This window comes from Australozyma saopauloensis, chromosome 4 (assembly GCF_035610405.1).
Source record: "Australozyma saopauloensis chromosome 4, complete sequence".
In the NCBI taxonomy this organism is placed as follows: domain Eukaryota; kingdom Fungi; phylum Ascomycota; class Pichiomycetes; order Serinales; family Metschnikowiaceae; genus Australozyma; species Australozyma saopauloensis.
In genome coordinates, this window is record NC_086134.1 from 123,080 (window position 1) to 145,365 (window position 22,286).

Genomic DNA, 22,286 nt, shown 5'->3' on the forward strand with positions numbered 1-22,286 from the left:
TATCATAGCATATAATACTACAATATTACCTCATCGCTCCTGTTCACCTCTAGCTCATCAAAGAATGGTGATTTTAGCAATTGTGATGCCAAAAATCTCTTACTCGGATCCATACTCAATGAATTGTAGAGAAGCTGCAAGAAGTACTTGAGATCGTAGTAGTTCTCCATCTCCAAGCGTTGACTTTCGCGGATCTTGACATCGGCCTCATTCTCGTCAACGATGGGTTTAACTAACTTTCCCGAATCTTCATCCAAAAACTTAACTGTATCGTAGATTACGCTATCAGGTGGCAAACACCCGTTCCTCTCTTCGTGATTCAAGCAATAGCTGAGAAACTTGACCAAATTTCCATTGAAGGTAGTTTTTTGAATAAGTGGGGCACTCAATTCAAGCCCACAGCCGTGAAGTTCAGCACATTTTTGCATTTTGTCCACTCCGAACACAATAAGAATTTCCACAAGAGCGTCAATGTCATCTGGCGAATTGAACAAAGGAAATTTACGAGCTAACAAGGACAAGCCAATAATTCCAGCGGACCAAATATCAATCTTGGTAGTCTGGTTTGTGCACTTGAATAGAACTTCCGGGGCTCTAAAACCTCTCGTACCTGCCCTATTTGCGCGCCTGGGCGGTCTTTGATCTGCCTTGGGGTATGCTGCTTTAATATTCAACCTCTTGGATTGAGCTTTGTTGGCTGAACTGCGCTCTTTTGATAGACATGGGCATGCATTCGATGACCGGGAAGACAGAGGAAGAGATACCTTTTCTGCCAATCCGAAATCAACAAGGACTCCTTTTCCCTTGAAAGGATCATAGAGGAAATTGGTTGGCTTCAAATCTCGATGAATGATGCCTTTGCTGTGAACAAATTCCAAGCCCTGCAAAAGCTCCCACATGTATTTTTTTATTCCTTTCACAGGTATATCCCGGTAGAAGTCCCGGAAGTCGGAATGCTGATAGTAAGGCAAGATCGCGAGAACTTGATCTTGGTACCGTAAGATATCGAGCAAAGGAGCGACATGCGAGTTACCACTGAGCATGTATAGCAAATTGAGCTCATTATGGATTCTATTGGGCGACGAAGTGACGTAAATTTGCTTTAATGCAACCAATGGATTCTTCTTTTTGGCTTTGGGCTTCTTAGCCGCTGAGCTTCGATGAAGAGGAGGCGATTTCCACATTTGTGAGCCAAGAACAACAGTTCCGTCAACCGCAGCCGCCTTGTAGACAGTTGAGAACGTGCCCTCTCCGATTTTATCTATGAGGCGATAGCGCTCGGCTAGAACAGGGAAACACAATTCTAGCTTGTGCATCTCCTCCAACACCTCAAGCGACACGTCTGCGTCTTCATCGATTGGAGGTTCTGTACGCTCAAGAGCTTTGGATGATTTTGTGATCTTAGTGCTCGTAGTTGCCTCTGCATCCTCTGGAATATTTGTCATCTCGTGAGAAACGGTATCGATACTTTCGAGGTATTCTCCCTTCGGTGTATCTATATTGGATGCAGAATTGACAGAAACAGAATTGCTGACCTCAATTCTCTCAGTTGTCTGTGATCTGACGCGTGTATTTGATGAGCCATTGGTTCTGTGAAGCACAGATCTCAAATTGGAATTATGTATGAACGGGACTCCACCGCCAGTTCTGGAGCTGTCCGAAGGATGCACTTCCTCAAAGACTTTTGAAACTTCTCCAGTATGCTGTTTCTTCGTAGACTTCTCATAGAACGGATGATCTTCCGAGCTTTGTCGCTTTTGAGGTAACTCCTTGGCGATGTCTAGAACTGAGGCATTCACGGCGACTCCGGGGATATGACTAGAATCAGCCAAGTCCAGGGAGTCCACGCGATTTCTGAGGTTCTTGAAATTGGTGCCTAACGCGTTCATTAATTGATCTATAGCTCGTTGTAGCAGAAAGGTGTACTAAGTGAGGATGTTATGGTTGCATATAAGGGAAAGCATGTCTTCGAATGAAATAAAAGCGGCCAATACTTCATTCAGTAAACGAAGTTTTTCAGATCGTATACTTTTGAATTTAGTTGAAATAGATATTTGGTATATAATTTCTGCTGTACTTTCATTTCCCCCGTTCGATTGGTTGCCCACCCAGGAAGGTTTAGTGGGCTGCTGCCTTGTTACAGAAGGAGACAAATTTAGATGAGTAATCTCTCGAATGAATCAATTTAACTTTTTAAATTGCCAGGTACCAGAAAGTCCAAAATTTTACGGCTCGAAATCTTTCTCTGTGCTACATTTGCAGCCAACAAGGTGCAGTATGATCCATTGTAGTCTAATAAATTAAATCGAATCTCTACCATTTGAACTTGAAATGTATAACTTTTGATTAAATTCTAGTAAACAGCCTCATAAAGAAAGTGTTGACATTATGATTATTCTATGCGATTTGGTAAGCCTGTTCCTCACGCTATGTTACAGGGGTTGACAACGAGTAGAAGACAACCCGAAGGCCAGAGAGATGTTCTCTAATCACGCTTCTCCGAGATGTTGATCGGCTCTTCGTTGCTGGAACCTTCGGCGGAAGCATCGACAGCCTGCAAAACTTCAGCAGCAGCAGGTGCAGCAGATGCTGCCTCGGTTTGGTATCCCAGAGGAGCACCCCAGTCCAAGAAGTCTCTTCTGACCTCAACATAGTCATAAGCAAACTCACCGATTTGGTCTTCGTCAACACCCTGCTCCTCTGCGTTGTAGTCAACTCTCAAATGCAAACCAGGGATTTTGTTGATGACGAAACACAAGATGGCAGTGACAGCAGCAGAGTATGCGGTGGTGGCCAAAATATAGACAATTTGGATGTACAATTGCTTCCAGTTATGGTCAATCCAGCCACCGGCGTGGTCGGTGACACCGTCGTAGCCTGCCACGGTGGCAGAACCGAAGATACCATTGAACAACAAACCAATCATTCCAGCGATACCGTGCTCAGCCAAAACATCAAGAGAGTCATCCACATGGCACAAGTACTTCAATTGGGTAGAGAAGTTACAGACGACACCTGACACAATACCCATGATGACAGATGCCCACAATGGGATGAAGCCGGAGGCAGGAGTAGCAGCGACCAATCCAGAAATACAACCGGAACAAATACCGACCATGGACCATTTGCCCTCCAAACGGTAATCCAAGAGACACCAAGTAATGGCACCGAATGCACCAGACAAGTGAGTGTTCATCATGGAGTAAGGAACCTTGACAGAAGCGTTTCCACAAGAGAAACCGTTGAAGAACAACCAACCGACATACAACATACTGGTACCCAAGAAAATGGTGGAGATGTTATGTGGTCTGAAGTTGATCATCAAGGTTGGGTTTCTCTTGCCCAAGAAGGCAGAATAGACGAAAACGGACACACCAGACAAGATCTCGACTGGTCCTCCACCGGCATAGTCAAGAGCACCTCCTCTCCATGTAGAGGCCCAGCCACCACCCCAGATCCAGTAAACGACTGGGGAGTACACCACAGTTGCCCAACAGAACATGAAGACGAGTGCTGGAACGAAACGACCTCTCTCGGCGACCAAGCCACCGGCCATAATGGCGATAGTGACTAGAAGGAACTGCATTTGGAAAATAGCAAAAGCGATCTGGGGATAGACAGAGTCGTCGTTTGTTTTGCCCAAAACAGTTTTGAATCCGAACGCATGCAAATTTCCGATAAACGAGTTTCCGGACTTGGAGAAGGCCAAAGAGTATCCCCAGAAGTACCACTGGAACACACATACAAACGAACTCACAATCACAATCCAAAGCATGGAAAGCGCCGACTTTCTTCTGGACAAACCAGAATATAAAAATGCCAAACCGGGCACCATGATCCAGATCATGGACGAGGCAATGGTGAAGAGTAATACATAGGCTGGCTCGTACTCTTTGTCTTCAAGGAAGACCTCTCTTCTAGTAGGTATCATAATGGCAGAAAGCGATTTTTCTTAGTGGTTTCCGCTGGCGCAATTAAGCAATAGACTCGAGATTATAAAATGCAAATGACCCAAACTTCGATTACGCTGTATCGGGATGGATGTAATAAAATGGATAGATGGGTAGGTGCGAGAGAATCGAATATTTGTTGGATAGTCAGGCACAAGGGTGACAGGAGAGAGAAACGGTTTACTTATATAGACAATAGGTGTGTGGGCCTAACCAAAGTTCCGCGCCTAAGAAAAAAAAAAACTGTACCCGTTTAGTCACAAGCGAAGATGGAGCCTATATACGTAGGGTACATGTTAATGAATGGGCTTAGGTGTGCTGCCTGCACGCGCCCACTCTTCCCAAGGGTTATCTGCAAGACCCAGCGGTCGATGCTGCGAGATGAGCCTATCAGCAGGACAGTCCCTTCTCCCATTCGATGGAGATTAAAGCGGCAAGTGACACAGCGCAAGGTGTGAACGTGCATATGGAAGAATCCCGTTTTTCTGGCTGTATGCCTCACTTTCGTATTCTGAAGGCCGAAACCGCCTGGGTGCGAAAAAAGAACCGGGTCAAGGTGACACATCGCCCTGGGAAAGATAGAGTTCTAATTCGCTAAGATTGTGTAGGTGGCAGCCGATGATGCAATTTCGAATTTTGGATTGCGGGGGAACTTTGGGGGTGGTCTGGGACTGGCGTTGTTCGATAGTGGAACATTGGTGTGTGTCTCATAATTTGGACCCATCGCACTAAGGCGCTATTGATAACCACTAATATATTGGCGAAGAGAACAAAATGAAGCTCGAAATTGGGCAGCTGGCTAGAAAAGCGAATTTTGTAGTTTTATGGTGTAGCCAAAATCCACTCAAATAAGATCTACAATCTGTCATTTGCAATATTCATGTTTTACATGGGAGACTTATCTTCAAGCAGCGCGGCTGAATGTGTCCCTCCCCAGCGATGAGCAAAACTCAAACAGCGGGTTTCTAGAAACTGCGAAAATTCACCAAGGGTTTCAATTTTACGAAAGGTTCCAAATAAGCACCTTATACAACGCATTTATGTTAGACCCATCCTATTTAGACCCACTCATATACTCCATGTGACTACACCGAACGATGAAGGAATTGCAGTCGGTATGTATATGAGGGAGGTTTCCAGAGCAGCGTTGTTCCGATATCAGTAGAGCCAAGACTTTTGATTTGGAGGGCTCTCCAATGGTTGAGTTGTCTTTGAGTGCACATACTGTTCGCAACCGCCTACTGATAACAGCCTCGACTATATTATTGGCTGCAAACTCGCAGCGTATGCTGTATCTTCCGGGTCCTGGGTATTATAGGGGCACGGATGGAAATGGGCAGAAAAGAAATTTGAAGTCGATCTTTAGCAGGCTTGTGAAAGATCGGGAAGTAAGATTTCTCGCTTTATTTGGCCGGATGTTGGTGACTTCGTTCCCGGGTTGGATCTATATTAACAGGTAAACATAGAGACATGTTCATTCTATTTACAAAGGTTTCCTTTCTCTATCTCTATATACATAAATTTGAATTTTGGTAGCGTTGGACTTTCTGAGTGGATACTTGCTCATTTACTGAGCTTTTTTCCCGTCGTCGACTTGTTTAGGGCTCTGTAAGTACTTACCTACAAAAGGAACAATCTCGAAAAGCACCTCCACCATGATAAGAAGAATAATAATCCATTCGAGCCTCGTGCTCTTCTTCTCGTTGAGGAAACTGAGGAGAGCGCGTTGTTCCTCTGTTACGTAGTCAAGTTTACGGTTCATGATAGAGATCCGCAGGGGAATATCTAGGCGATGACTGATAGCTTCGTAGATCTTCTCCAACGTAGGCTCTGACCAGTAAAGGTCAGGCGTCTCGATAAGCTCCGAATAGAGATTGAGTTTAGCCCGGAGCTTGAACAAGCGACCTGTCACTCTCAAAATGTCCAGTTCGTTCAGAGTGATGCGGAAGCCTTCATTGAGAATCTCACTGTTTTCTCTGGTGTGCTGGATAATCTTCTCCAAGCTCTCTTCGAGAATCGACAATCGGGTGGAGCGAGAAAACCCAATTGCGAAAGCTGCCATATCGAGCTGTCTTTCACGAGGGTTCTTTTCTGGAATGACTAGAACATCTCCTTGCATGAACGATTGAGGGCTGGAGTCAATTGCCTCATCGGAACCAACTTCTACGTAATCCATTTCTTCACTTTCACAATTACAAGGCTCAAGGGTGGCTGGAATGAGCGGCGGTACCAATTTCTTAAGCATCTTAGATTCGGTTAGACCCCATCCCACCACAGTTCCATTCGCCAATATCATAACCTGACCATTGACAGCGTGCGTTGATTTCCCGGTAGTAAAGGCAATCACCTCATCTTCCAACAACACTTCATAGTTGACTCCATATCTTATTAGTTCTTGCAGAACATGCTTGAGGTCGATTCCGTCGCCAATTGTGATTGCAGTTACCGGTTTAAGGTAATGTTGCAATTCCGCTGGCCCAACTTCCTTATTCTGCTGCTTTGATAAAAGAGATGAAAGAACAGACTCGGTGCTTCTTGAGTCTCTTTGGTTTGTACGCCGCAATGCCTTCAAAGCCGGTTTTGTTGGCTTCTTTTTTGGAATCGGGATATTCGGTAGGGCTGTATAGGCCCGTGTAAATGTGCGTGTGAGATTGGTTAATGTATAGGGAAGTTTTCTCATGGTATTTAGGTTGAACCCTGTCTAAAAGATCTGAGCATGGAGATAGGTGACAGATAGAGACGGAAAATGAGACATGCAAAAGTGACATTAATTTTTTTAGAAAGAAAAAGATAAAGTCAATAGATTCTCGGAAGTGTTCATTATAATTTTTTTAAATCCGAGCTGCTTCATCAATGACACGCTACAGAGATTAGGGTGTTCTACCACTATTCGAATGCAGTTCCATCTACTTCAATGAATGCAAATTCCTCACTTGATAAAAACAAATTATCAAGATCACCAGAATTTTGACGTTCTTGAAATTGTGACCAATAAAATTTCTTACAGAAAAAATCATCTAGAAGACGTTTAACTGGCTCCTCTACCAGAGAATCTAGAAGCTTACGCAAGGATTCTGTGCCATCTCCCCACCCTAAAAGGGATCAAGATGGAGATCTACCCTTTCCCATTACCAATTTTCCCTACAACGCCAATCGAAAATTGCGCTTTGCAATAATCTCATTCATTTATAGAATGGATAGCCCAAATTAGCATCTGAGACCAGGTTGGACCAACTACAACCTAAACATAGAACCAAAACAGCTGCACGAAAACAGCACAGCCGAAATTAACGAGCCCTATGCAGCGACTACGCATGACACCCACCCACCTCAGATCGTCTGCCTCTTATTTTTCTTGAGGATGGAAAATATCATCTCTGCCTGCAGATGGGACCGAATGTTTACATTCTGGCCCACATAGGCAGTTTAATTGAAAGACGAGTTATGTATACCTGTCTGTAGCTTAATGAACAAGCTCCGAAGGCGCTTCGGAATCGAGCAGTAAGCAAGGAAAGAAAGTAGAAGGAGAAAAAATAGAGGACTGATGTTATTCCCGAAGTAGACCATTCCCAAAATTCCAACTCTCTCGCGGCCTTCCACAGCATAATATCTTCATTTCCACCCATATAGTGCGCGCGTCAGCAGGGGGTAATGGGTTTATTTTTAACCCACGGGCGGTTCTGGCAGAAAAGACCTCCAATTCATCGTATTCGGTATTTATTGCAGCACACCGCCCAAGGTCTTCGGCAAATAATTTCACTAAATAGAACGGCATCACCTAGAAACCCCTTTTGCCTTTAAAAAAAATCCTTTGGCCTCGTCTCGATATCACACAGCGCTTCCCTTTCTACAGTGTTCCGCAGTGTCTAGATCGCCTTCACACACCCCATTAATTTTTACCACGCACACTATATATTTGCACCTGGTACTCCTAACAACTACACATTTTTTTCATCCATCTGTCCATTACTATGTGGTATGTATAAACACCCGTTCCTGTTGGTGGTTGTATATCTGCAACCTCCATTCAGTTCACCAGAACGCTGAAATGATTCCATGTGGCTAGATTCCAATGGATTCCATAGACCATCGAGCCGCGTCACCATTGTCCAACTAGCTACAATCAATCAGTACTCAAACCAGTTCTCTATCAGTTCTTCAAATTTCGTCTAATACTAACTTCTACAGTGGAATCTTCGGTTACGTTAACTTCTTGGTCGACAAGTCCAGAGGCGAGATCATCGACACCCTTATCGAAGGTCTTAGCCGTTTAGAATACAGAGGCTATGACTCGACCGGTTTGGCCGTCGACGGCTCCGAAAAGGAGACTAACTATATCGCCAAGACCCCAGGTAAGGTCCAAAACTTGAAGGCTCTCATTGCCGAGGAGAACTACGACAGATCCCAGATCTTCGACAACCACGTCGGTATTGCCCACACCAGATGGGCTACCCACGGTAAGACCTCCACTCCAAACTGTCACCCTCACCGTTCTGACCCTACCGGTGAGTTCATTGTTGTGCACAACGGTGTCATCAACAACTTCAGATCCTTGAGACAATTGTTGGAGAAGAAGGGCTACGAGTTTGAGTCGGAAACCGACTCCGAGTGCATTGCCAAGTTGTTCAAGCACGTTTACGACACCAACCAGAAGGACAACATTGACTTGGACTTCAGTGACTTGACTAAGCAGGTCTTGCACGAGTTGGATGGCTCGTACGGTATGTTGGTCAAGTCCACTCACTTCCCAGGTGAGATCTGTGGTACTAGAAACGGTTCTCCATTGTTGTTCGGTGTCAAGACCGACAAGAAGTTGAAGGTTGACTTCGTTGATGTCGAGGTCTCTGACAACCTGAGCAGCTTCCCAGTCTCTGAGAACCCACAATTGAGAACCTCTCAATCCAGAGCTTTCTTTGCCGAGGATGGTGCTCCTTCTGCTGTCGAGTACTTCTTCTCCTCTGACCCAGCCTCTGTCGTTGAGCACACCAAGAAGGTCTTGTACTTGGAGGACAACGACATTGCCCACATTTACGACGGTGAGTTGCACATTCACCGTGCTACCAAGCTTACTGGCGAGGAATCTACTACCAGAAAGATTCACGACTTGGACATGGAATTGAACGAGATCATGAAGGGTCCATACAAGCACTTCATGCAAAAGGAGATTTTCGAGCAACCAGAGTCTACCTTTAACACCATGAGAGGTAGAATCGACTTCGAGAACAACACAGTCAATTTGGGTGGTCTAGTAGGTGCCCTCAGTGGTATCAAGAAGAGTAGAAGAATGATTATGATCGCTTGTGGTACTTCATACCATACTTGTTTGGCAACCAGATCTATCTTCGAGGAGTTGACCGAAATGCCAGTCTCTGTTGAGTTGGCTTCCGACTTCTCAGACAGAAGATGCCCAGTCTTCAGAGATGACACCTGTATTTTCGTTTCTCAATCTGGTGAGACCGCAGACTCTTTGCAAGCTTTGAAATACTGTAAAGAGAGAAAAGCCATTACCCTCGGTGTTGTTAACGCTGTTGGTTCTTCTATCTCCAGAGATACTGAGTGTGGTGTCCACATCAACGCTGGTCCTGAGATCGGTGTTGCTTCCACCAAGGCTTACACCTCCCAATATATTGCTTTGGTCATGATTGCACTTTTCTTGTCAAACGACTCTCTCTCTAAGAGACAACGTCACATTGACATCATTCAAGGCTTGAAGAACATTCCAGCTCAAATCAAGGAGGTCTTGAAATTGGAGGACAAAATCAAGCAATTGTGTAACGACTGGTTGAACAACCAGAAGTCTTTGTTGTTGTTGGGTCGTGGATACCAATTTGCAACTGCCTTGGAAGGTGCCTTGAAAATTAAAGAAATCTCATACATGCACTCTGAGGGTGTCTTGGCTGGTGAATTGAAGCACGGTGTTTTGGCTTTGGTCGACGAGGAATTGCCAATCATCGCTTTGGCTACTAGAGATTCTTTGTTCCCTAAAGTCACCTCTTCCATCATGCAAGTCACTGCTAGAGGTGGTCGTCCAATTATTATTTGCAACGAAGGTGATGATGTTGCCGCTGACATGGCTTACGCTACTTTGAAGGTGCCTTTGACTGTCGACTGTTTGCAAGGCTTGTTGAACGTTGTGCCTTTGCAGTTGATGAGTTACTGGTTGGCAGTCAACAGAGGAGTTGACGTCGACTTCCCTAGAAACTTGGCCAAGTCCGTGACCGTTGAGTAAAACCCTTTCTGTCCTCACTGTTGCGGCCGAGCTTGCATCGATAATACCAAATTTTAAGATTGGAGTAATAGGGCATCATGAATAGAAACACTACCCTGCCCCGATTCTCCAAAAATAGATTGCTACAATTTTTAATTGATTTAAGTTAAATATAGAATATGTATATTCCCAGATTCATACAAGTGTAGTCAGTTGGCACAACCGACAGATTATTTGCGAGTGAAATACTCCGTAGATCCGAGCCAGGCAGAAGAGTAATCAAATGCCTTCTCTCCAATGTTTAGGTATTTTCTACCGTAGTAGACAGCAGAGTCATTCTCGAGTTTGTTAAGGTCAGGACTTCAATTAGTATACTAGAGCAATAGAATCTTCGAAAAATTTACTTACGTCAAGCCAGTATTTCTACGAATACCAGCAAGGATTGCAGACACTAATACAAGGTCGAAGGCGATGTGAGCAGATTTAAGTATGGCACCCTTGCGTTAGTACTCTTGTGATATATGAGCCATTGCTACTAAGCCGATGAATTGATAGCTTGAGGGGAATGCTCACAGCAAATACCAAGGATTGATATGGAAAATTCGTACCATTATGTGAATAGATGTAGTATATTGTTAGCTGATAGATAACTGTGGGGGCGAAACTTATATGTAAATATTGATGGCAAAAGCTGCGGTCATGCCGGAAATAGTTTAGTGAAGGAAACATCTCGACAATTAGAAATATCTTACTGGTATTTCAAGTGAAATATTTTTTTTTATATCTGTTTTTTTTTTGTTGTGTTGTTTGAGACATTGCTTCGATTTGCAACCAGAAGCGTCACTGGATAATCAAAACATAATTTCGGATTTGCTTAGCTTAAATCTGATCAGTTAAAAATCTGTGATAATTTGATAAAATCTTTGACTGCGCGACGTTTCAATGTGTTGATATTCTGTAGTTCACAAAGCCTGTGGAGCTCACCCCAGTCATTAAACATGCAAACGAAGCTAAGGAAATACGCCAAAGGAAATCATCAGTATTTTTACATGATATTGATCTCCATTTTGGCCCAGATACTCGACTCGTAATTTCAATGCATCTCTACTGCTCCCCACCCTGAAATGGAATACACTTCGAAGCAAAACCAGTAAAGAAACATGAAATGTAGATCCAAAAACTTACTTTCGTGACGTTAACTAATATTTTCACGATAAACAAGCCTCTTTTTCTGCTGCTGGAGAATAATTCCAAAGACTACTTCATTTCCTTCCCCTGCCCTGCAGTATCTCACAGTATCACATTTTCCTACAAACTTCAACTCTTCTTCTCTTCTCGACACTACCAATAAGTGTCCTGGGAGTACATAATTAGTCATGTCAGATAGATATAGACCCCCTAGTGGTCCAAAAGGATCGCGGCCTCCTCCACCCGACAAGCCGAGCCTGAACAACCCAAACCAAAGACCACCAAACCACAACGGGCCGGCAGGAAACAAGTTCAAACAAAGAGACCAATACAAACAAGCATATGGCGACTCTTCGAGGAGTCCGTATCGGAATGACTACGGCTCTGGTCCTCATCCCGATGGACCATCTCAGAACTCTTCTGGAAAGCGAAGCTCTGGCGGTTATCGAGATCAACGTAATTTGAAAAGGCCCAATACCGACTCACTATCACAACAGAACCAGAATTCCTCCAGGAAACGACGTGATTTTTCTGCCAAAGATATGTCACAGCTGGGGCCTCAGAACCTTAAGAACCATGCTAATGCACCTCCATCGAAACCATCCTCGGCTAATGCCACACCTTTAGGACAACTGTCCTCGAACAATTCACGCCCCGAACCTCCACGCACATCATCCTCTGGCGGGAACCAACCACCTCCTCAAAGAGTACAAAATGGTAGTAGACCTGCCCCAAGGGGTCCACGCATGGGTGGCAATGAACCTATTCGAAGCTCTTTGGGTCCGAAAGGCTCGTCTCAAATGCCTCCCAGAGGCACTTCGAACGCCAAAAATCAAGCTCCGCCTAGAGGACCAGCTGCATCCAAGGGACCATCTGCACCAAAGGGACCAACAGGTCCAAAAGGACAGCCTACAAATTCTAACAAATCACAAAATACTTCGAATCAAGGTAGAAAGGGCGCTCAAACAAAGAAACAGCCTCCTCCCAAGCTTCGCCCAGACCAAGTGTATTCTGTTTATACCACTCGATCGTCTGATTTATACAAGCGAGTACAGCAAGTGGGAGAAGGAACATACGGTAAAGTGTATAAAGCATGCAACGAAGTCACTGGCGAATACGTGGCGCTCAAAAAGTTGCGACTCGAGACTGAAAGAGAGGGATTCCCTATCACGGCCATGCGTGAAATTAAGCTTCTTCAAAGTTTCGATCACCCAAATATCGTAGGACTTTTGGAAATGATGGTTGAGCATAATCAAATCACAATGATTTTCGATTACTTGGATCATGATCTTACTGGCTTATTGACACATCCAGACATGCATCTCACGGACGGGCATAGAAAAACAATATTTCGTCAATTATTGGATGGCTTGCACTACCTTCATTCAAAAAGAGTCATCCATCGCGACATCAAGGGTTCGAACATTCTATTGAATTCCTCTGGAATTCTCAAGATTGCCGATTTTGGTTTAGCTAGAAAAATGAAAGTGCTTAGACCTGGCGAGAATCCCGACTATACCAATAGAGTTATCACCATATGGTATAGACCCCCCGAATTGTTGTTGGGGTCTACCAACTATGGTCGTGAGGTCGACATTTGGGGAATTGGTTGTCTTTTAATTGAACTTTACACCAAGTTGGCGACTTTCCAAGGTACAGAAGAAATCTCCCAATTGTACAAAATCTACGATGTCATGGGTACGCCGACACTAGAAGACTGGCCAGATGTGGAAAACTTGCCATGGTTTGAAATGCTCAAGCCCCAAGTCAATCGTGCTTCCACTTTTGAAAAAGAGTATAAACCTCTCATGACAGAAGACAGCTTTGACCTTGCCACGAAGATGCTAGAATTATGCCCATCAAAGCGAATCACTGCAGAAGAAGCACTCAATCATCCATACTTCACCAATGAGCCTGCGCCCGAGCCGTTGACATTTATGCAGCTGCTTGAAGGAGAATGGCACGAGTTCGAGACGAAGAAGCGTAGGAGAGAAGAGCGTCGTAAGTTACAGGAATTGAAGCACTCGAAATCCACCGAGACGGTGAACATCACCAATTCGGTGAAGGCATTGCCGGAGAGTGTGCCTGCCACCACACAAACCCCTTCAATCAAACCCTTTGAAGATGAGGACCCTGCAGTGCCTGCTAGGCCCGAATCTGAACACGCCGAGACTCGTAGTTTTTAAAGATATTTATCGATCGCGCATTCGCCGGGGTCTCAATTGCGAGCACTTACTTAGGAAGTTCTCCAACCAACACACAATCCAGTATCCGTTTATAAAGGGTCGTTGCTTATGTCAAGTGACATACACGACTCGTCTTAATAATCGACCAAATTTTTACTACATTTAATTGGTATCAGGGATCACTTCCCTTTGCATAGTGTGCCTCTGGCCCACCCCAGACACATGGTCTGGCACACCTACTTCATAGACATTTATCCTGGGACTAATTCCCTGGCCTCCTTAATCGACACGGGTCCCAGTCCTCCAGTCGGGGGTACACATTGTATTAATTACAAGCCAATCAAAAAGAGCCCTTGGCCAAAATGCCATTTAGAAGTTCCTACCGCAGCGACCCTCATAACCAGATGATTCCATCGGAGTGTATACCAAATGCCAGCTCTTATAAAAGCATCATATTTCGCTAGTAGTGTGACTGGCCAATTCCAGACAGGATCTGGGCCAGGGCGGAGAACAGAGTGTGTGGCCCCCCACCTCCACAAAAGACTTTGTAATTAGTATTAGGAACAGACGAGACTCGTAAGTTTACGAGGGCATTTTTCGCTTATTGCAGCGTTGCCATGGAGCGCTTCATTCATGCACCTGAAGCCAATTCTTCTTCTGGAAATATACCCGATGGTGCGTCTGATTGTATGTATGGCTTGTATCCACAGCCGCGCAGGACTGTGCATCAAGCGCTTCAACCTGCGACTAGTGCCCGCCCGAGAGATCGGGTCAATTGACGCCAAAAGTCCCCACAGACAATTCTGTTGGCCTATCAATGGCGGCGACGCGGCATCAAATATTCTGGATCAGGCGAGACTCCCTAATTCCGTGGTGTTGTGTGCAATGCCAGCCCGGTGCCATTCCATCTGCGTCTGCGAGTTTTAGGGGACCAACGCAGTACTGGCACCGCGGGAGCAGAAACAGAGCTCCGAAACACTGGCCAAAGGGCCGCTAACCTTCGCTTATAAAAAATACCTGCGTGGACTCCGTTCCGTCCTCTAAACTTTTTCGTGTAATTTTCCATATTTTCGACGCTCTGTCTGGTATCTAATCTTCGTTTCCCTCTGTCGTGCCGGATACCCATTGGCTAGCGCCTGCTTATATTATTCTTCAGCCCCACATACCCAACCGGTGTTGTTGCTCCTCCCTCCTTCTAATACATACCCACAGTAACTAAATTCGACACTGGAGCCTGGGCCCCTGCCAATTCCACCGCCGCAACATCATCCGTCACATATCGTCCTCACAATGGGTTCGTGTACCTCCAAAGACCCTATCCAAGAAGCGGGCACGCAAAACAAAACAACGCAGAAAAGAACACAGCAACCGCCGGCCGCAGCCACGCAGACCAAGACAGACCCGCTAGCGAAACCTCAGGAAGACTCGGCCAAGCTCCAGAACGGCGACGCCGCAACGAAGGAGCAGACGTCGGTCAGCCAAGTCACCAATTCCGTCGAGCTGTCCAATGACTTGATCCAAACCAACGAGAAGGACGTGAAGATCCTTTTACTCGGCTCGGGTGAGAGTGGTAAATCCACCATTGTCAAGCAGATGAAGATTTTGCACAAGGATGGGTTCTCCGAAGCTGAGGCGTACGACTACAAGCCGTTTGTCTACAAAAATGTATTGGATTGCATCAAGAACATCATAAATGCCATTGTTGACTTGGCTCCGGACTTGATTGCTCCGCAGGGATCCGAGCCCACGTTCACAAAGACAGAGGATGGGTCTCGAGAACATATTCTTAGCTACGATGAGTTGAGCATGATTTTGGACTACGAGCACTCCATCAACACCGATGAGCCTTTCAGTCAAGAAATTGCAGCTCTCATCGAAAAAATCTCCGGCTACCCAGAGGTGCTCGACTTCATCAAACACAACCAAGGCAAGTTCTACCTCATAGACTCCACTCAATATTTCTTTACGGAAATCAAGCGTATAGCCAGCCCAGACTATATGCCAACGCCGGCTGATATTTTGAGAACAAGAAAAAAGACGTCGGGTATATACGACTTCCGCTTTCAAATGGGTGGAACTAATGTTCACATGTTCGATGTCGGCGGGCAGAGATCTGAGAGAAAAAAGTGGATCCATTGCTTCGATAATGTTCAATTGATCATTTTCTGTGTTGCATTGTCTGAGTATGACCAGGTCTTGCTAGAAGAGAGCTCCCAGAACAGGTTGGAAGAATCGCTTACTTTGTTTGACTCGGTCGTCAACTCAAGGTGGTTCGCAAGGACGTCTGTGGTTTTGTTTTTGAACAAAATTGATATTTTCGCCAATAAGTTGCCATACTCTCCCTTGGAAGACCACTTCCCTGATTACAATGGTGGAGACAATATAAATAAGGCCGTCAAGTATATTCTCTGGAGATTCATGAAGGTTAACAGGTCAGGCTTAAACATTTATCCTCACGTTACGCAGGCTACCGACACCTCTAATATTGAATTGGTGTTCGCCGCTCTAAAAGAGACCATTTTGGAGAATTCGTTGAGAGACAGCGGTATTTTGTGAGCCACTTCAATTCGCTTGAAAGTTCTTTCTTGTATTCTTCCCTAATTTTTACCTAATTTTTATAGTTGATATCAACTCCAATATCTAACAATGACCTATGAGATAAACTGATTACTGATCACCCGAAGAGCTTTGGTGCTTTTGGCTGCCCATGTCTGGTGAAACGCCGGCGTGGCCATGCTCATCTCTTCCCCTGCCTCTGCCTCTTCCTCTACCTCTGCCTCTGCCTCTTCCTCTACCTCTTCCCCGTCCTCTTCCCCTCGCAGCATCCCCTCTTCCTTTTCCTTCCTCAGTGCTACCATTGTCCTCAATTGGCTGGCTTGAATGGTGATCAGAGGGTGTCGACTCAAAAACAACACCGCTTTCACCTGTCATAACATCACTTTTGGATGTGCGGAATTCCTCCTGATCACCATTATGAAAGTGGCGATTACTCGAACTGCGTCTTCTTCGGTTCCGCTGACCATCATGCAGTTTGTTCTTAGTAGTCGCTTCGGAAAGGGTGCCCAGTGTCTCAATTGAAGCAATATTTTGTGTTTTTTCATTCAGTTCTTCGTGGGCTTGAACATCATTATTTGAACGAGGTGCTTTTGCTTCGCGTGCGGCGGAGAGTCTCCGTTCATTCAACTGAGATCCTCGTCTTGGTCGTTTATCACCATTATCCGGATATTCTTTTCTCGTATGATGTTTCTCGGTGTTGCTATGACCTTCAATGTAAGGAACGGACTTTTTACGTCTAGAATTGAATGGATGTTTGGCTGACGCACCTTCCTCTTTCGATGGATGACTTGAAGTGGTGGTCTCCGTTTGTTCATTTGAAGCCTCTGTTCTTTGATTGTCCACCAGTTTCTTTCTCTCTCCTGTTTTTGGTTTCTCGTGCTTCTCAGAATTGCGTCTCGAATATTTTTTAGAATTTGGTCCTCTCTCATCTTTTGAAACCTCAGCCGGTGATTGCGAAGAATCAACTGATATCTTTTTCACCTTCTCGGCAATTTCATCCACCTGCGGACTGGGCTTTTTCTTCGTCGAAGGGGTCTTTGAAGTCTCGGTCGTAGGTGTTGCAAGAGGTACCGGCTCAGGTTCTGGAGCTGATTGAGCATCGGGTTGTCTCTTTTTGAGAATTGTTGGTTTACTTGCGGGCTTGGGAGATTTTTCCCTTCTTGATTTACCGCTCGGCTCAGCGCCAGAGCTCAATAGGCGAGCCAAACTTTGCTTTTGGCCATATATTGGTTGTGGAATAGGGGCAGCAGTCATTTTGTTTCCCGTGCTTGCGTCGATAGTGTACTCGGCATCTTGCTTCTTTGCTTGGCTAGCCTCTTTCAATTCAGCTTCTGCCTCGATGGAGCCAATAGTTTTAACTGTTGTGCTGTTTATCTTGATCATTTTCTTTTCGTTCTCAAGCTGATGGGCAACAACATCAACGGGCTTGGCCTGACCAAATGGATTAGGCTTTGGCTTCGGTGGAGCATGACTTACTGGAGCGAGTGCCGGTTTGGGTTGGGTATCTTGAGACAACCTCCTCGTTTGTAGCTGATATCTTGGAGGCGGAGTTGGAATAGAATCTAGAGGAATGCCACCTGTGCTTCTACGTGGCTCGAACCTATTCCTTGACGAAAAGTCGTCCCCTCTGCCATGCCTGTCAAAAGAAGACAGTCTATCAAGCTCTGCTAGTTCCCTTTCATGGTTCTGATTAAAAGCCATGCAATCTTGAAAATCATTAAAGTCTGCAAGCTCAATCAGCAAACGGCGTGATCCGCGATACACCAAGTCTTGCCACTTGAGAACCCTCGTTTGATCTGCGAATGAATTGAGTTCAACGAAGGCAATTTTTCTCACAACACCGTTTCGTAGCGGTTCGTTGCTAGGATCAACTACAATCCTGCCTTTCACATACTTGGTGAACCTGCTTTTGAATAGATCGTCAAGAAACGTCAAATCGCTCTCAACCGGGACGTTTTTAATTTTTACTATATATGGTGGACCGTGATCCACAAATGTAGATTGAGCCCCATGAGAGCCTCCATACCCATTGGATCCGTATGTGTGGCCCGAGTTACGGTACGTTCTGTTCTTCTCAATTGGCACTGAGATCGACGCCATGTCAATATCGTCATCAGCCCACGAGCCGCCATATGCTAGAATTGTTAGTATGACCATAATAATTTAAACTTACAGCATGGGTTAACTTACTTTCATCGGAGAAGAACTCCTGTAAAGACATCTTCTTTGGGGGCACTGATTGTTAGTATGACGCTCCATTGAATTGCACAGAGACACATAGTTGATTTGTGCACGGGTTTTCTGTGAGATGGTTCCATTACATACCCATATCGTTGTGAATTCTATGTGTTTGATGTTGATTCAGTGGATTTGTATTGTATGACCTGGGGGACTTACCTGAAACTCCATACAGGTATACGCATACTGGCATAGGTATATGACACAATCGGTAAATCACCTGTCAATTGAGGAATCTTTGCATTTTTAAAAATTAGGAGAATTGCTGGATTTTATAGTTCAGAATTTGCGTAATTGTATGTTTCGTGGCAATAAATTGGAATCGGCTCTGCGGCTGTTTATTGTATTCCCGGAATGGTATCTTGACGAACCATGCTGAACGGCAGTCAAATGAACCTGAAATTAACTAGTAGCAGTTTAAAGAACTAAATTTAGTCTACGTACAAAGTTAAGGGCATCTTTTTTTTTTTTGAGACTCATGAAGTCTTACAATACAAATGGAGACGACGGGGACTATGTCACTAGCCGGTTAGGGATTTTGCTTTATTGATTAGAAAACTTTTAGGAAGTCTGTGTCTTTACAAGTCACCGAAATTTTTGTACGTGGCATTCCAGTTGGTGAAGAACCCATTGAAAAACTTGGTGCCCAAACCAACGTCTCGAGCTCCGAGAGTAGCTCTGATCGAGTGCATGGACAACTGTGGAATACCCAAGTCGATCGTTCTAGCTCCAGTTTGCAAAGAGATTGAAGGACCAATGGTTCCTCCTGAGCGACTGTCGTTACGGATTTGGAAGTACTGGAGTTTGTCGTCATTTTCGCGTGCCAACTCCTCCATCAAGGCTAAGCCAACTGAATCTGTGGCCATGTTGCCATTAGGATCTAAAGCAATGGTGATACCTTTGTTGGGCACTGGCTTGTGATGCTCCAAGTATACATTGGAAAAGTTGGGGTTCACCAAGTGATTCACATCAGCAGACAAGATGATGGAGTTGGCGTAGGTGATCTTCAAATCTTCCTCAAACGATTTAGTGTCGAACCGCGAAAGAACTCGAGAAATAACGGTTTCGATCAATTGACCTTTAATTCCAGTACGAGTCGCCGATCCAATTTCCTCATTATCGAATAAACCAACAATAGAGAACGAATCAGAACCTAGAAAGCTGCCTCGAGCACTTGACTCAAGCAAAGAGGAAATTGCAGCATATGAACAAACTCTATCATCAACACGAGGAGCAAAAATGAATTCGTTATCTAATCCTCCTCTAACACCTTTTTGAACATCGTACAACTGGAGATCCCATTCCAAAATGTCTTCAACCTTGACTCTACCACGAGAGGCGATGTAGCGAAGCAATTTGAGAGGGTGTCTACCAAAAAGAGGCGCTTTTTTCTCGGCAGCGGTTGGTTCTGGATCATCACCACTGCCAGAGAAGCCTATGACAGGAACGGCTTGCGTCTCCTTGTTGAAAGGGCCCACGGAGGGCTCGCCAAAGTGAGGCGCCAAGGTGGGGATTTTGGCGATCGGATGTGGAGTCGAGTCCACCAAAATTCTACGGATCGCACCTTCCTTGTTCTTGACTATCAATCTGCCACCAATACCTAAGTCTCTATCCCACCAAAGGTTGCTCAATCCGCCAGCATATGGTGCCACGCCAAGAAGATCATATCCATCAACTTGATTTTTGAGCGAGCTGGGCTTCAAAGGCACAGTCAAAGAATCGATGTGAGAGCCAATGACTCCAACACCTTTACTAGGGCTCCACTCCTGCCCAATGACAAATGCCACTAAAGCAGTACCGCCTCTTACGGTGAAATACTTTCCTGCTTCAAACTTTCTTAGATGAGAAGAAGGCCACGCAGCATTTTCAGGAAGGTACTTGAAACCATTTTTTCTCAACTTCTCTGAAAAGTACTCCACCACATGGAAGATAGTTGGGTTGTTGTAAGTGAAGTCAATGTACTCAGTAGCATGCTTCTCGAAGTAGGAGTCATCGTAACCCTTGCTGATGTCATATGGTTTTCCAGGAGTGTTCAATGGATGCTTTGACATCAGCTGTTCCCCTCCTTGAGAGTTCAAGTTCGCTTGTTGAACAGCTTTGGTGATAGCATCGATCAATTCGTCGTTGTAGCTCATTTTTGGTTGCGGGAGTCGATTGTTTGTACTCAATTGAGTCGAATGAAAGGAAATATCAGTTTTTTGTGCGGAAAGAGTTGTGGTTGTTGGTTGTTGTAAAGAAAGATCTTATACGATCCCAAATGCGGATATTGTGGATACTATCTTATCGCCGCGCCGCATTATTATGTGGCTTGCAGCCAGCATGGCATGTGGAATTACTTCAATTGGCGTAATGACGGAAATTCGCAAAGTTTTTACTGAATTCGGTAATTTGAGTCCGGAGCCATCTATTATTATGTTCTTTGAATAGGATTTTGCTTCCATAGCTTGGTTAGTATATGGCTTAATTGCCCATTGTAGGGAGTGCACAGTCGGCCGTAGAGCCCGAACACAGATTTGCAGCCATTATTACTATTAGTAACAAATTGAAATTGAAATAATTGGGGGTGTGTCTATGTAAATGTGTGTGTATATGTGTCAATTCTATCAAAAGCGTCTTAGTTCTGGGGTCTGGCAGCAGCGAATGTGGCAGCCACAATCAATGGCCACACCGTAGTGACATCAGCGTAAACCTTTACACTCTTAGCCTCAGCCTTGATCTTACCCCAGGAAATAGCCTCGTCTGGTCTTGCACCAGCATCCGAGCCATCAAACTCCTGGCCGGTGTTGATGAAAACAGCCCAGTCGGCACCGTTTCTCATGAGACAGGCATTACAGATGTGGTGCTTGATCAAACCACCACCCAAAATAATCATACCAGCCTTAGAAGCCTCCATTGACATGGAATTAATGCGGCGGATGTCGCTGACAATGTCGAGGTTGAATCTGCGTGGGGAGGCTTTGAATGTGTGGAAGAAGAGCATGTCTCCAATGGAACCATCGGTGAGAGCAGGACAAAAGATGGGGATTTTGTTTTTGTGTGCCCAATAGAGCACAGACAGCTCATCGTTAATTTCCTTACCAAAACGGTCGATGAGTCTAGATGGAGTCCACACTGCGTCTGAGTCAGCGTCAAGAGCGTCGGCTCCGAGCTTGACCACAGCCTGGTGCTGCTCCTCGAGAATCTGGTCCAAAATAGGGACAATCCACTCCTCGAATTTACAATAGTTATCGTTTGGAACCAACAAGTTTCCAATTCTGTTGAGACCCTGGTCTCTCAATGACTTACCAGGAAGTGTGAAGTCTCCCATATAAGTTGGAGCCAAGCACTTGATTAAATCTTCCTCGATACCACCAGCAGTGGCAACAATCGCGCTGACCTTCTTGTGCTGCACCAAGTATCTGAGGGTGTCTCTCAATCCAGAGGAGATCAAGTTCGAGGTGAATCCCATGAAAATGGTGGCTTTCTGTACACCTGCGTCATCAAATGAACCCGTACGTTCGTGCTCAGGCAACTCGTCAATATGCTTTCCACGCCATTGGTCCATTTCATTGATAATGTCGCATGCATTTGCTACTGATGAGGCTTGGAAGCCCATCGTCTTCATTGACTTGATCAAGTCTGTGGCTGTCAGGTTGTAGGCAGCGTCTGCTGAGTAGTCGACACCCAGGACTTTCACAAAGTGTTCCGGGACGTCAACAGACTTTTTGAGAACGGCATCGGAGGCCAAGGCGGGTAGAGCTCCTTCGTTAGACATTGTGTGGTGTGACAAAGAGGCTTCTGAGATTCGCACCGATGGAGATGAGTAGGTATACTATTAGTCAAATTGCATCATCAGGCAATTTTGGATAAGTAATTGAAAAAGAATAGGAATTTGAGACACTTTGAAATGTGTATTGTATTAGATTTGCGGTTGACTAATTGCGATGTTATGTACCAATTTCTTGATCTAGATCTTTCATT

The 22,286-nt window shown here is 45.0% G+C and overlaps 9 protein-coding genes across 9 annotated transcripts; 3 read left to right on the plus strand and 6 right to left on the minus strand.

The window, feature by feature from the left end:
- Positions 1-17: 17 nt before the first annotated feature.
- Positions 18-1,889, minus strand: PUMCH_003085 (uncharacterized protein; the record flags this gene model as incomplete). Its single annotated transcript, XM_063022069.1, has 1 exon — positions 18-1,889. The coding sequence occupies one exon, from the start codon at positions 1,887-1,889 to the stop codon at positions 18-20; it is 1,872 nt and encodes a 623-aa protein (XP_062878139.1).
- Positions 1,890-2,485: 596 nt separating this feature from the next.
- On the minus strand, positions 2,486-3,931 carry PUMCH_003086 (uncharacterized protein; the record flags this gene model as incomplete). The annotated part of the gene is made up of 1 exon (XM_063022070.1): positions 2,486-3,931. The coding sequence occupies one exon, from the start codon at positions 3,929-3,931 to the stop codon at positions 2,486-2,488; it is 1,446 nt and encodes a 481-aa protein (XP_062878140.1).
- A 1,586-nt stretch (positions 3,932-5,517) lies between these two features.
- PUMCH_003087 (uncharacterized protein) lies at positions 5,518-6,630 on the minus strand (the record flags this gene model as incomplete). Its single annotated transcript, XM_063022071.1, has 1 exon — positions 5,518-6,630. One exon carries the CDS (start codon positions 6,628-6,630, stop codon positions 5,518-5,520), a length of 1,113 nt encoding a protein of 370 aa, XP_062878141.1.
- A 2,043-nt stretch (positions 6,631-8,673) lies between these two features.
- Positions 8,674-10,179, plus strand: PUMCH_003088 (uncharacterized protein; the record flags this gene model as incomplete). Its single annotated transcript, XM_063022072.1, has 1 exon — positions 8,674-10,179. One exon carries the CDS (start codon positions 8,674-8,676, stop codon positions 10,177-10,179), a length of 1,506 nt encoding a protein of 501 aa, XP_062878142.1.
- Positions 10,180-11,534: 1,355 nt separating this feature from the next.
- Positions 11,535-13,532, plus strand: PUMCH_003089 (uncharacterized protein; the record flags this gene model as incomplete). The annotated part of the gene is made up of 1 exon (XM_063022073.1): positions 11,535-13,532. One exon carries the CDS (start codon positions 11,535-11,537, stop codon positions 13,530-13,532), a length of 1,998 nt encoding a protein of 665 aa, XP_062878143.1.
- A 1,290-nt stretch (positions 13,533-14,822) lies between these two features.
- On the plus strand, positions 14,823-16,088 carry PUMCH_003090 (uncharacterized protein; the record flags this gene model as incomplete). Its single annotated transcript, XM_063022074.1, has 1 exon — positions 14,823-16,088. One exon carries the CDS (start codon positions 14,823-14,825, stop codon positions 16,086-16,088), a length of 1,266 nt encoding a protein of 421 aa, XP_062878144.1.
- Positions 16,089-16,199: 111 nt separating this feature from the next.
- PUMCH_003091 (uncharacterized protein) lies at positions 16,200-18,245 on the minus strand (the record flags this gene model as incomplete). Its single annotated transcript, XM_063022075.1, has 1 exon — positions 16,200-18,245. One exon carries the CDS (start codon positions 18,243-18,245, stop codon positions 16,200-16,202), a length of 2,046 nt encoding a protein of 681 aa, XP_062878145.1.
- Positions 18,246-18,904: 659 nt separating this feature from the next.
- On the minus strand, positions 18,905-20,461 carry PUMCH_003092 (uncharacterized protein; the record flags this gene model as incomplete). The annotated part of the gene is made up of 1 exon (XM_063022076.1): positions 18,905-20,461. One exon carries the CDS (start codon positions 20,459-20,461, stop codon positions 18,905-18,907), a length of 1,557 nt encoding a protein of 518 aa, XP_062878146.1.
- A 479-nt stretch (positions 20,462-20,940) lies between these two features.
- Positions 20,941-22,080, minus strand: PUMCH_003093 (uncharacterized protein; the record flags this gene model as incomplete). Its single annotated transcript, XM_063022077.1, has 1 exon — positions 20,941-22,080. One exon carries the CDS (start codon positions 22,078-22,080, stop codon positions 20,941-20,943), a length of 1,140 nt encoding a protein of 379 aa, XP_062878147.1.
- Between the last annotated feature and the right edge of the window lie 206 nt (positions 22,081-22,286).